This window comes from Sinocyclocheilus anshuiensis, unplaced genomic scaffold (assembly GCF_001515605.1).
Source record: "Sinocyclocheilus anshuiensis isolate Anshui unplaced genomic scaffold, SAMN03320099.WGS_v1.1 scaffold1778, whole genome shotgun sequence".
NCBI lineage: Eukaryota > Metazoa > Chordata > Actinopteri > Cypriniformes > Cyprinidae > Sinocyclocheilus > Sinocyclocheilus anshuiensis.
The window spans coordinates 34,915-48,500 of NW_015544221.1; the positions used below are offsets into that span (position 1 = coordinate 34,915).

The 13,586-nt window shown below is 38.8% G+C and overlaps 2 protein-coding genes across 2 annotated transcripts in view; one reads left to right on the plus strand and one right to left on the minus strand.

Moving 5' to 3' along the window:
• LOC107697251 (T-complex protein 1 subunit eta) overlaps positions 1-3,427 on the plus strand; it is an 11,890-nt gene extending 8,463 nt beyond the window's left edge. The window contains exons 10-11 of the mRNA XM_016497965.1: positions 2,473-2,679; positions 2,779-3,427. Of these exons, the coding sequence (XP_016353451.1) occupies positions 2,473-2,679; positions 2,779-3,012 (441 nt within the window). The 3' untranslated portion in view covers positions 3,013-3,427. The remainder of the gene's footprint in view (positions 1-2,472; positions 2,680-2,778) is intronic.
• Positions 3,428-3,482: 55 nt separating this feature from the next.
• LOC107697252 (heat shock 70 kDa protein 12B-like) overlaps positions 3,483-13,586 on the minus strand; it is a 19,074-nt gene continuing 8,970 nt past the window's right edge. Inside the window, exons 7-13 of the mRNA XM_016497966.1 lie at positions 12,062-12,178; positions 9,984-10,161; positions 8,118-8,204; positions 6,947-7,051; positions 5,709-5,967; positions 5,525-5,628; positions 3,483-5,436 (exon numbers count right to left, since the gene is read on the minus strand). Of these exons, the coding sequence (XP_016353452.1) occupies positions 4,769-5,436; positions 5,525-5,628; positions 5,709-5,967; positions 6,947-7,051; positions 8,118-8,204; positions 9,984-10,161; positions 12,062-12,178 (1,518 nt within the window). The 3' untranslated portion in view covers positions 3,483-4,768. The remainder of the gene's footprint in view (positions 5,437-5,524; positions 5,629-5,708; positions 5,968-6,946; positions 7,052-8,117; positions 8,205-9,983; positions 10,162-12,061; positions 12,179-13,586) is intronic.

Below are 13,586 nucleotides of genomic sequence, written 5' to 3' on the forward strand. Positions count from 1 at the left end.
ACATTCTTATTGTCTTATTGTATATATTGCATCAACGAAAATAGTTCCAAATATAGTAACAGCTGAGCCGCTGCGCATCTCTAAAAGCAACAACAGCCGAGTTTCATTCATGAATGAAAGTGCGTTTTTGAACGAATCTAGTGAGTCAGTGATTTATGATTACTCATACATAAAGATTTCATTCCCGAATGAATCAGCCGTTCAAACAAATCAATTGAATTAATGATTCAGTGATAAAGTCAGTGACTTACCCCCACCAGCTGGTGGATTTAGTTTCATTTTTAGCGTATAAATTCAGTTAAAATCATTTAATATTTCTGTATTCAAAATTTTATATTTAAAACATTAATCTCCACATGAATGTATGATCCTCTTGTACCACTGTTTGAAGAATTGATCTTCCAGAATCTGGCAGTAAGTTTTAGGAGCTAATTTTTCTCAGTCTCTGCAAGACTTTTCAGGATAGGAGATGGACTAAAAATGAACTCCCAAAACTTACTGCAAAATGGAGCTAAGGAGAAAATGTAGAACTTGAAAAATTGGAAAAACAGCTTAGTGAAAAGCGTTTACAGTTTAAAACCAAATAGAAAGTCCTATTTTTTACATTTCTTTATATTTTTTTGCAGATTTGCGAATGTACAAGGTTTAAAATGTTCATTAAATATTTTCAAAGAATAATGACGTTTTGAGCAGCTGCATGTTTGAGCAGCTTTTTTCATGACACTACATCTGCTGGGGTGTGAATTTGATAGGTGCTTGATATAAAATAAATGGTGCTTTAAAAAGTCCTTGAAAGTCCTTGAATCTGGTGTTCATGAAAGAGTGGGAACCCTGTAACAATGTATAGTAAGCTGAATGACAGGACAGTAGTACTCCAGTCCTGAACAATCATGATGCGCTGAAATTTCTGAATGTTTAAAAAACTGCCAGCAGGGGGAGACAAGTTTCTTTAGCTATTAAAGGGGTCCTATTATGCTCTTTTACAAAGTCTTGATTTTGTTTTGGGGTGTGCTAGAACATGCTCTCATGCTTGGTGGTTCGAACACATTATTTTTCACATAATTTACATTATTACAATACCTTTCTCCCCAACCGGGCACAAATGGCTCGATTAGTTCTGGGTTTGATGAAGGCCCACCTTAGACGGTGTTTCAGTACTGCCACGCCCCTTGCCAAAGCAGCAAGTTCTGTCTGTTTCGGTATAGTTAAGCATGGCGTTAATATTGCCATATCAATTTGAGCCTGTGTTCTGTCGATTTGTGCTACCCTGTCAGATTTTGCTACCTCCCATTAAAACTGGGTAGTACAATTCGACTACGAAAAATGCTACCTGTAAAATGATGGTTTATTAACATCTACACCAACCACAACCCTAAACCTACCCATACAGTAATGCAAATACAGTAATTATGTGTTATATTCGCGGTTGTAGCTAGAAGGGATACAGCTACATGAAACCAACAATAAATAATTTTATTAAAGTCTACACCTACTCTTACAGTAATGCAGATACATTAAATATTGTTGTTCAGCATGAGAAAAAGGACGCAATATTGATGTGTGCATGCACAGTAAGCCCTGGTAGGAAAATCTGACGGGTAGGATAAAATGTCAGGACACCGGATTCAGACCCCGACAATATTGAACAAGAGGATCGCGCAGAACCTTTGCACCCACGGATATTGCAAGACATATTAGAGTGGTAACGTTATTGTTGTTGTTCTTCTTTTTTTTGGGCTAAATCACATTTTAGATACGATTTCAACAGCCGCATAAAAATAACTGCATTTACTATGTACAGATAAGTGCAACGGTAATATGTATTATATTTATTGTTCTTTATTTCTAACATGATGCAGTGTTTCCCACAGACTTGCACTCTTATTTGTGGCGGCATATACTGTATATGCAAATTCATTCTCTGCCAGCAGGAGGAGTGGTAGAGATCGAGGTTTCCCCGGTAACGGCTGTACACAAAGCAGCGCTCCGCTCACAAACGCTGCTTCAAAGTCCCCACTCCAAGGGGATAGGGATGATCACTTCCATTTGGAATTTACCCCGTGAACCGTTTGGTAACGATACTCGTACCGGCACACCCCTAGCTACAGCAGCACTTCTTCGTCGTCGTCGTCTTGTCTGATGCACTCAACCAAGCATTCTAACCATGACCTCGCCCTTCCCCACCCCCCAACCATTCGAATTTCCGTAGGCGGGAATTATTTTAATGATATTCTAATGGGCCGCTTTGTGATATTGTAGTTCTTGAAAAGGGATTTTTTTTAAACGAAATATCTCCCTTTGGAATTTGTAACTTTGTAGATCTTTTTAATGCCCAAACATACACACTACACACTGACTAAAATTCAAACAGTGAAAAAGAATAATGGGACCCCTTTAAAAGTAAAACAGACATAGTCCTTGCTGAACGCTACAAATATGGTCATGTACTGAACATGTATTTCCCCATGACAGAATGACTCTATTGTTGCTGGAGGTGGCGCTATTGAGATGGAGCTGTCGAAGTATCTGAGGGATTACTCTAGAACAATTCCAGGGAAGCAGCAGCTGCTGATCGGAGCCTATGCCAAAGCCCTGGAGATTATTCCCAGACAGCTGTGTGACAACGCAGGCTTTGATGCTACCAATATCCTAAACAAACTGAGGGCCAAGCATGCACAGGTACTTTCACAAGTCATGCCTATTTATTTTTCATTAAATCATGTAAATTAAATGTCAGTGTTATAATTAATCCATTTGCATGCTCTCTCTTTTCCTTAGGGTGGTATGTGGTATGGAGTGGACGTGAATAATGAAGATATAGCAGATAACTTCCAGGCGTGTGTATGGGAGCCCTCTATTGTGCGTATTAATGCCCTGACCGCTGCCTCTGAAGCTGCGTGTCTCATCCTCTCAGTGGATGAGACCATCAAGAACCCTCGCTCTACTGCTGACGACCCAGCAGCACCTGCTGGCAGAGGAAGAGGTCGTGGTAGACCCCCACACGCCCACTAATCCACACCCATCCCCATAGTGTCTTGGGCAGAGCCTCTGGACTGACTCAGAAGGTCAAAACAAATGCTGGCCACTTATAGGGCCTTGATTTGTTTCCTTGACCCATTTTGTTACTTTCTGGTCCCACTAAATCCAAGCATTTCCGTGTGTTTACAAAGGCTAAAGCAGAATAAAATGTCATTTTTGCTAATTGTTCCAGGGATTGAATCATCTGTTGGATAGTTGGAGATTTGAATGTTGTTTTGTGAAAGTCTGAGAACACATACAAACCATACAGACACTCAAATAAAGAGTGATCAGTTTGTAGATCTGTATAAGCACTGATATGCAGGCACTCTGCTGACATGCGTTCCTGTGTTGGTCATTCGGTGGAACTATTTATTGGACCATTAAAATCAGTACTTTTGCTTCTCAACATTTGTGTGTGATTTCTTTATTTGTGATTTAACCTTTTGGTCATGAGAGGTAAGAGACTTCAGACATTAGAATTAATATCTTAAGCATTATAACATTTAAAGGAAAATATCTTTTATTTTCAGGCATTGTGATTAGTATACAAACAGCTTCATAGTATGTATTAAACTAAAGTCAAAATTGTAGGACTATATGCTAACAGTATGATGTGATTTAAAGCCCAGCTTAATTCCCATATGTCAGACTGATGTCCAGCATACTTAATAGTAATATTACCAACATCTTTGAAGCAGGTTTGTGTTAAAAATTACAACTGTTTTATTACCTCCTGGATGGGTAAAAAGCCATCAACATTGCTCATACGAGGCAGATGAAGGACTAAAAGTTCAAATGTCAATGATGAATGTCATAATCCCTTTTAGTTTAGACCTGGAATAATTTAAAGTCTTGAGAGGTAGCGTTTCATAAGTTTTAGCTATTCTAATGGTGCCTGAAAATAAAATAAAAAATGTCTCAAACAGGTTCTTTGTAGAGCAAATAAACTACAATTACAATCAGGTAGACATTTTTTTTTACAAATTGCATTCCATAATGTAACTACCTCTTTTGTACCTCTGTAGGAAATCAGAAATTTTTAACTTAATTTCTCTGTTAACTATCTTAACGTCATTCTAGCTGATCACTTCCTCTTCTTACCACCAGGTGGCTATAATTTAAAACTGGCTATAAACTATTTTAAAATCTTAAGAGTGTCCTGATACAAGTTTGTAATGATTAGTGTATAGTTATAGAGAATGTTTACCAAAAAAAACAAACAAGTGGCTTTATCTGATAATTAAAATACTAAGTGTCTGCTAACTTAGAAGGAATATAATGTTTACTTACTGCATGTGTGATGATCACCACAAGGAGTAACTGAACTAAAACTAGCTCCTCTGTGTTACTAAACTAATAGGAAACAAATAAAAAAAATAAAAATGTATGCTTATTTGATCATTCTAGTAAATGCGGTTCCCGTCCAAAGTTCTAGTTTTTTTTTTTTTGTCTGTGGCTCATGATGTAACTGAAACTTTCATTGCTATTAATTTAGAATTTTTCTTATCCAAAGCTTACAGTACACTTAATTCAGAGACAGTCCTCATAGCTAGTGCTTTGCACAATTACAGGGAATCCCAGTAATGTTCCGGTTTATAATTCAGCCTTCCAGTTTTTATATCTGCAATCCTTGGATATCCAGATCTTCAACCTCAAAGCTATTATTTAAGGCATTAATTGATGAGATTAGCTGTCGTTAAATGTCCTTCACATTCGCATTACAGTTCTCTCAAACAGCATAATAGGATCAGTTGGACAGGAAATCAATTGATGCCCGCACCAGTCGGCCGGTTGCCACATCAACAGCTGTGACTTTGATCTCAGTGTCTCCAAACTGCATCGTCGTGCGAATCTCCCTGCGTTCAAACATTGATCCTTTATCGTTATCACCAGCGCTAGCTGCCACTGCCCCTGACTCAAGCAGGTCTAGCGTGATGGCACCACACTTCCTCACCCCAGGGTTGGTAATGTAGGTTATGTCATCAGTGTCACTGCAGTAGATGTTGATGATGATCTTTCTTTGTCCCATTCTTGCTGGAGTGTAGCTCCGCCTCACCACCTCTCCCAAGGCCACCGATTGATCAACACTTACAAAGCGGTCCAGGATGTCAGTGCACCATTCTCGGCCATCTTTTATGAGAAGCTTATCACGAGGGTGTCGGCCTTCCACAAAGCGGTTCAAAACCCCAACACCGTAAGTTAATGGGCAACGGCGTACACGGACAACAGTGGGGTCTAGACCAAACAGGACTGCACCCTTGAGGATGGTTAGACCTACGTCATGTGGAATTATGATACGGCAGTTTCGCCCTAGTGCATTTTGTGCCGCGCGTTGAAGCATGGGCGACTCTGCAAATCCTCCAACCAAGAAGAGAAAACGCACACCCTTTACTTCCTCCTTCTGCATCAGGTTCTCTGTTAGAGTGAGAGAAAGCGATAAGACTTTAGAGAATTGACCACCAATCTGCGGTTTGGTGTTTGTTTGAGAGACAGTGTGTCTTACCAATATGTTTTATGATGTTGTTGATGGTCGGCTGGAAAAGCTCATTCATGGCTTCCGCAGACAGCCTCAGCATCCCTTGAGATGACCACTTTATAAAATTCATACTGACAGAAACATCACACATTGTTAGAGACACACTCACATTTTCAAAGATATAATAAAGCTCTCAGTCAGTCAGATGTACTTGCTCTTGCGCAGGGCAGTCTCCACACTCTGCCCCCGGTGTCGCTTGTAGAAGTCAATGAAGGAAAAGGGGAGCGAGATGTTTAATGAGTTGGCCCGGCCAGGAGCCGCTGTGCGCTTGCGGGCTTCAAATGCAATGGTAAGGTCCACCCAAGCTGCTGGACGTTTAGCTTTAAAACTCTCAATGAAGTCAGCCCCAAAGATCTGGCACAACATGGCCTCAAAGGCAAGATCCACACCAACTGCTCCATAAGGACCCCCTGAAAGAGAAACATGTATGTACCATTTAGGATAGAGCTACATGCCACTAGATTTGCATGCTCATCTCCTATATCCTTTGGAATAAGTGATTGATGATCAATCAGGATGTCCTTCACCCTCTGGAGTGAAATAACAGGGCATGGCTAAAGTCATCACTCAAGACTGACCAGATTTGATTTCATTCTGACTATGGTAATCATGATTTTACCTATTAGGACGTGCTCCTGGATCAACAGGTCTTGAAAAAACAATTCTTAACCCTGACACCAACTCTAACCATTAACTATCCCTAAAATCAAGGGGAAATGATAAACTAATAAGAATAGTGGTTGAACCCTCAACCACAGAGCACACAGCCTAACGTTTCCCCTAAACAAGCGGTGTCCAATCCTGATCCTGGAGGGACAATTTTATGTAGAGATTAGCTACAACACACCATCTTGGAAGTTTCTAGTGATCCTGAAGACTTCGATTAGCTGGTCCAGGTGTGTTTAATTAGGGCTGGAGCCAAACTCTGCTGGAAGGTGACCTTCTTGGAGCAGGTTTGGACAACGCTGCCCTAAACCTGTAGAATCCAATAGGTTGAAGTGTGTTGTCCCAATGATGTGTACTTGAGATGTCATTGGGTGGGTGTGTCTGTGAAGTCCACAAGAACTTGAGATCTTAGGTTTCAGATGGGTGCTTATATGTGCCCTTGGTGTGTCTTTTTGCCAATCCCACACAAACACATCATGGCAAACACTACCTGGCAGTCAATGTTGCATTACATCACCTAAGTGTGTGCTTGGAGGAGGAGTGACAGCTTGAGGGCAGTTGATCCAGGAATATGTCCTATTTGGCTGAATTGAACTTGGTTATTCGTGACTGTTCACTTTAGCCATGCATCATTTCACTCTAGTCCTGAAGATCTGTGAGGTGAAAGTCTTATTGGAGGTAGCTGTCTGTGTGTGAAGGAGTCAGATTTGGTTCTCAACTAACCTGAGGCTTTGTAAAGCTCCTTCAGAGTGCCCTGTGGCTGCTCAATCTGATGCACTGTCAGATCCACTGTCCCACCACCACAGTCTGCCACAATGTACCGGTCACCTTTGAGAATACACACAGTTAAACTTATTCAGTCATGGGTTTCCTGCTTAGTAACTGTTACTAGACTGTAACAAGACTTGTTTAAATAACACCCTTGTTCTTCTCTCTCTCTGACCTGCTGCAGTCCGGAAGATCTTTTACCAAACAGCCTTCAGACATTGATGATACAGTCTGAGATAAGAGTGGCTTAGCTTGGCTCCTGCCAACTGACTTTACTCAACTACACAGGAGTAGAGAGAGGAACGTGTGTTTCTTGTTTGTTTACAGTGGTGTAATAACTCAGTTTCACGGGAAATGGCCTCCTTTTTGTGTGTCAATACACATGTGTGCACCATTAAGAACTGCAAGACACTATGAGAAAGCAAAGGAGATCTGTATTTTGAGTATTGTGTGAGTTAGATTGTAATAAACTCGATCCCTCTCTCTCCAGGAAACATCTGGAGCTAAAGATCTGATTATTTTGACCCAGCACCTTGTCATTGTGCCAGTCATGCAGAGAGCACTGCACGCACACACACTGCAGCCATGCGCTCAGACTGTGCAGCCAGTAATAACATACCAATGATTGCTCCATAATGCATCTCTTACACATATGCAAAGCAATTAGAGTCATATAAACAATATTATATACACATAAGGAACAAGAAAGTGTGATGGGGGAAATCATATTTTAAGAATGGAAGATTTCATCTAACTTGTCATATAAAGTAGCTCATTACAATACAATGCTGGAAATTATTACTTTGGGAAGTATTGTTATGATTTTTTAATTTTGCTTGCCTGTTTGAAACCTTTTTGCTGGTCTATTTGTGGTTATTTCAAAGAATCACAAATAAAAAAGACATGTCTTTATTAAAGCATCCTCATGTTTAATTTGTCACAGTATCGACACTCTATATGTCCTATGGGCATCAAGATGTCTGTTTCAAATGAACTATGTCTGAGGACAAAATTACTATCCATAGAAATTAGCTGAATATATATATATATATATATATATATATATAATAGAAGTGATGATGATGATCTAGCTATGATGATAGCTAGATGTGTATCTCCATCTCACCTGTCTGCATCTCAGACCATAATTCTCCAGTACCACTCTCCACCAGAAAAGTTCGGCTATGCCTGGCTCTGCGGAGCTGCTCGCGTGCTGAAAGACAGATTGTTTTCCTTTAATCTGTGAATCACTCAATTCACAATAATCAGCATTAATCAAAACCTTATCACATTAGAGCCAATAAACTCGAAACTTGAGCGAAAAAGAGAGGGAGAGATTGCAGTTACCTGGATCAATAATAAAGCAGCCTGCTAAACAGACCCTGATTTAATGAACCTAAAGCCTTTGTTTATAAAACATGATCTTTGAGATGTGAGCACAATTTCCTTTAAATATTGCTCTTATACCTAATAAAACAGGCTTGTTTCATGGCTGTAGTTTTATAGTGGGTGCTTTTAGTGAATAATGACCTGCTAAACTAAAAATGATCTCTGCTTCACTTTGGGGGTTACTAAGGCTATACTGGTTGCTATTTTTCCTGAATAACTCTTTTTATGGACTGCATTACTTCTAATATTTCTTTTCAGGTACAGTCTGTGAACACTGGAGGACATGCTGTCTTACATTCCCACAGCTTGCACCAAACACACAGAGAAGAGAAAACTTAACCACACTTTTGGGACAATCTGGAACCCATTACAATATGAAACAACATTTGACAAAGACAAAGACAGAAAGAAAAAGTAAAAACAAACCAATTTGAACTTTAATTACTCTAAAACCCATGTGATTTGATACAACAGAGACAGATAAATAATGTGCCCAGGCACAGTAAAACCCTAAAAAACATAGATTGAGTTAGTACAACTTTACAATTTTATTTTGTTCTACTTTACAATTACTAGAACTTTACAATTTTAAACTTCAATTTAATCAATAAACTAACTCATACAGATTGTTTGCATAAACATCATATTAATATCAACCTTTATGGTTATAAGATAATAGACTCAACTATGGGCACATTTGTATCATTATAGTTTTAAGATCAATACATAAAAAGCAGCAATGAAAAGGCACGGTATCTAAGAAAGTTTTTCTTTCCTCCATAGAAGTGTAAAGAAAAAAGAAGAAAAGAAAAGAAGCTTAAGTGTGTTTGTGTCCCTTGATTTCCTGTGGCAGTAAACATTGTCCAATTGTAAAACATGTTACATTTTGGAACGTACATTTGCTCACATACTTCTGAATAAGTAAGCAAGCAAAAATGCAAAAATGCAAAAAAGAATGAAAGAACAAAAGAAATCATCCAGGGAAACTAGTGTAAGCAGTGAAGAGGAGGGTGAGCTCATGGTCCGCGGCACCTTGTTCCAATTATGATGTGAAATGTGTGTGTATGAGTGTAAGTATATTTTGTTTGAGTGTAAAAGCAGGAATGAATAATAGTGTCTACAGTATTATTTTTTTTTGTATATAAATGTGAAAAGAGTGTTTGTAAAAGAGTACCATTTTATCTTTTGTCAAGCCCTGATAAGAAAAACAGTGTCAATCCTTCAAAGAGGTTTTTTTCAGCTCTGTGACCTTGGGGGACACTCACACCTTCAAGAAAATGTCATCTCTCTCTTTCTGTCTTAACCTAAACCACATGCTTTCATACTCACCAAGACCCACTTGGTTCTGAGTCTTACCCTAATCTGGCAAACTCTGTGCATAAACCCGCACATACCCACAAAAAAACAAAAAAGTTCTCTGTTTTCAAAGGATGAAAAACAATCCTGTATTAACTATGCTTTAGGCATGGTTCCCATTTTATTGTTTATAGAGAAACGTTATACACTCAAAGCAAAAGATTTGGACTCCTTCCCAGGATCAATCTAAGAGCTAGTGATATTGTATAATGCTAATTGGTTGAGAATAAGAAAATACTTTTCTTACCTTGCCTAAAACTGGAATCAAAAGGGCGGGACCCGTCCACATCTAAACCATTAGTTACTGGTGGTTGACTGAGGTCAATGACCTGGTGTAGACGGAGCTTCCTGCAGTAGATGGATGCAGCCTCTGGTTCCAGAGCTATGAGGAGCTGCTCAGGAGAATCTGGAGTCACCAAACCTGCCTATGATAAGATGAGCCTTAATTAATAGTGCTTGAGTTAACATTGAGTAACTTATTCTAAACACCAGTTCAGTATCAAGTGTTTCCAAGGGTGAGTTTAGTTCCTGAATGAATCAGTGTTTTGAATACATATGACCCTGGCTGTGAAAACCCAGCTAAAGTATTTTTTTTTTTTGTGTGTGATTTACTGTTTTCTGCATAAAACCATCCTTCATAAGGTAAAGAGCATTCTGTGAAAATGCAACACTGATATCTTTAATATTGACTGAGACCATGAAATCATAGTGTCATTAATGGTTGAAATTAAACTTTGATGCTTGTTATCTCAGAATTAGATTTTGAGACTTTAGCCTGGATTTCACAGAGAGGGTCACAAATCAGTTAACTGAATGATTTAATGATACAGTCACTTTTTTGGTTCCTGAATGAATCAGTGTTTTCAATGAATTGGTTGATTAAATAATTCACTGACTCACTCATATAGACAGAAATTTGTTTAGTTCCTAAACGAATCAGTTTTAAACAAATTGGTTGAGTGAGTGATTCAATGACTCGCTCATATAGAGAGTCACATGTTTCTTTTCCAAATTAATCAGTGTTTGGAACAAATTGGCTCAGTGAGTGGTTCAATGACTCACTCAAATAGACAGTCACATGATTCTTTTCTGAATGAATCCGTGTTTTGAACAAATCAAGTAACTTATGATTTAGCGAGTCACTCGTAAAGACACTTATTGTCACCTACTGGTGTGATGATGTAACCTGCACAAAGCATTATTTAAAAAATCCCCATCACTAATACACCAACTGATATAAGTTCATACCAGATGATGCAAGCACTATTGGGTTCTTTTGACTTGGGACAGTTATTAAACACCATAGCAACGCCTTAGCAACCACCCACACCATTCTAGCAACCAAGTAATAATTTGCGAACAACAGTCAGAACACCTTGCAACTGCATAACAATACCCTGGCGGCAATACCCACTACACTCTAGCATCAACTGACAATTTTTTATGAGCAAGTACTGCTTACATTTTTATCATAAAACCTGTAAGCAATGAGCACAACTGGTAGCAAGGTAACCAAAGTAACAGAAGAAAAGGTATCCACACATTGTGAAAGTATCAGTTAACTGCCCCAATTGGTCATGGAGTTATGATGGGAGATGGTGGGCTGCCTCATTCCCCCTCTCTTGCTTGGCTGGGACAGGCGTGGTTTCCTGTGTTTGTGTGCTGGTCTTTTGCATTGTTTAACCTCTGTGACACTGCAAAGAGGAAATTAACCTGCCTTACCTCTAGTAAGGTATATAGAAATAAAGATCTGATGCTACTAGAACAAAAACTGTTCTGACATGAGCCTGTTTAATATGTAGAGCTGTTGGTTGGTTTGGGCATAAATTCAAGGAGATTTCAGTGGACTTAGAGTTTGAGCAGCTGGTAGTGATCGAATCAACAGTATTTGTTATTTTATGGCAATTCCTGCACTGTTGATTGTTGTATGGCCTGAGATGTACATATTGTGCCAAAAATAATCTCTGTGATTGATTTCTTAGTGTTTTGCTCATAGGGATATTTACAGCTCTGCAATACAGTATATTTCACACAGGCAAACACACACATATAAAATGGATATCAGGTTATTGTTCCCTCTTGGCACACTATACCTCTCACGCTCATACAAAAGTCTTTCAGTATTCCCATTTACTGTATGTGTACAGTGACTTTTGCATTCTTTTTCATATACGCACATTTCCTGAACTTCACTGGGGGGCTGCAGGACACCATGTTCAATGTGGGAGTATGCATTTGTGTATGTGTGCATGAGAGAAGAAAGAGAGAAAGAGAAAAAAAGAGAAAGAAATTTGAATGTGTAATTTCAGATCAGTTATCCTATACCAAATATGCAGCTTCTCGCATGAACTGCTTGGCTGGTTGCCGCCACACCGCAGGAACAGTGATGACCCATCGTACTTCATTACCTTCCAGCACAGAGAAAGACTGGTCCTTCACCTCCTGAAAAACACACACACAGACAAACGTTACTACTTTTCCTACTCTTATCTAAACTACATTCCACAGATAACATTTTCATACGTCTATTAGTTATTGATATCCTTATTTCCGTTCCGCTTTAAAAAATACAGTGATGTGTCGCACTCATGATCCCCATGCATGGCCGGAGGTTTGGTCAAAATCTCCATGTTAATGTTTCCCACAAGCCTTCAGGAGCTCCAGGAAGAAGGAGGAAGAAGGTTTGGGTCCAGCCAAGACTGACTACAGATTGGCTCATAACCTCCACCTCCCCCAACCCCTACTCTTCACAGAGACTGGATGTGTTCTTCTATGAGTGAAGGAAAAGTGCATCCCGAAAGATTTGGACCGAAGCCACAGCACACTACTGCTCTACATTATGGTGGTTTATGTTCAGTCTGGCCCTGGAGGCAGATTTACGTTGCACAACTAATATAGGCAACAAATGCCTACATAAATAAAAGTATAACCAAGACAATAACAGCACTTTAAAAAAGTTTCACAAATGTTCAAATAGTTCTTGAGTAAGTACAGTACAATTATGAAGAAATTATATACAGGTAACTTTCTAATAAAATACATTTTAAACATATTGGAAATTCTGTATTTAATATCCATTTATTCTACATACTTCTTTTCCTATGTAAGGTTGTTGGTATATGCTGGAGTCTATACCAGCTTGTTGAGCCAAAGTCTGTATTTAATATGGCAGTGGCTATATTGCACTAAATGTAAATAGCGACAGAGTCTATTTACACTAAGTGCAAATAGCAATACATGCTATTTACACTAAGTGTAAATAGCGATGGATGCTATTTACACTAAGTGCAAATATCAATGGATTCTATTTACACTAAGTGCAAATAGCAGTATGTTTTAGCAATATGCTATTTATGCAAAGTGCAAATAGATTATATTTAGGCCTACACTGTTAAAAAAATAGCAGGATTTTGCTATTTATAGCCTACTACTTATTACAAATAGTGGCAATAATCTGCACCTCAATATTGCAGTACATTATAAAACAGTATGCAATAAAAAGTGTAAATTATAATGTTAATTCAAATTACTAAATGGATGCCACCTTATTGGGACAATAAAGCCTTCCCTATACCCTAACCGATACTTTATTTTCAACTGTTTGATTATTTCCTTCATTTTTATTGAAAATAAATGCCTTTCCTTTCCGCTGTGATATGAGATTTGAAAAGGGAGAAAAAAAGTTTGGCAAAAGGCGGATTCGAACCCGGGTCGATCGCGTCAAAAAGACTACGAAACACACTTTACCATCTACACCACTGAAGCTGACGATTGTCTGCCATCTTTTATATTGTTGACCATCCCTATCACACGTTTGTGGGTGGAGCTAGTGTAAATAGCCTCTGCCACA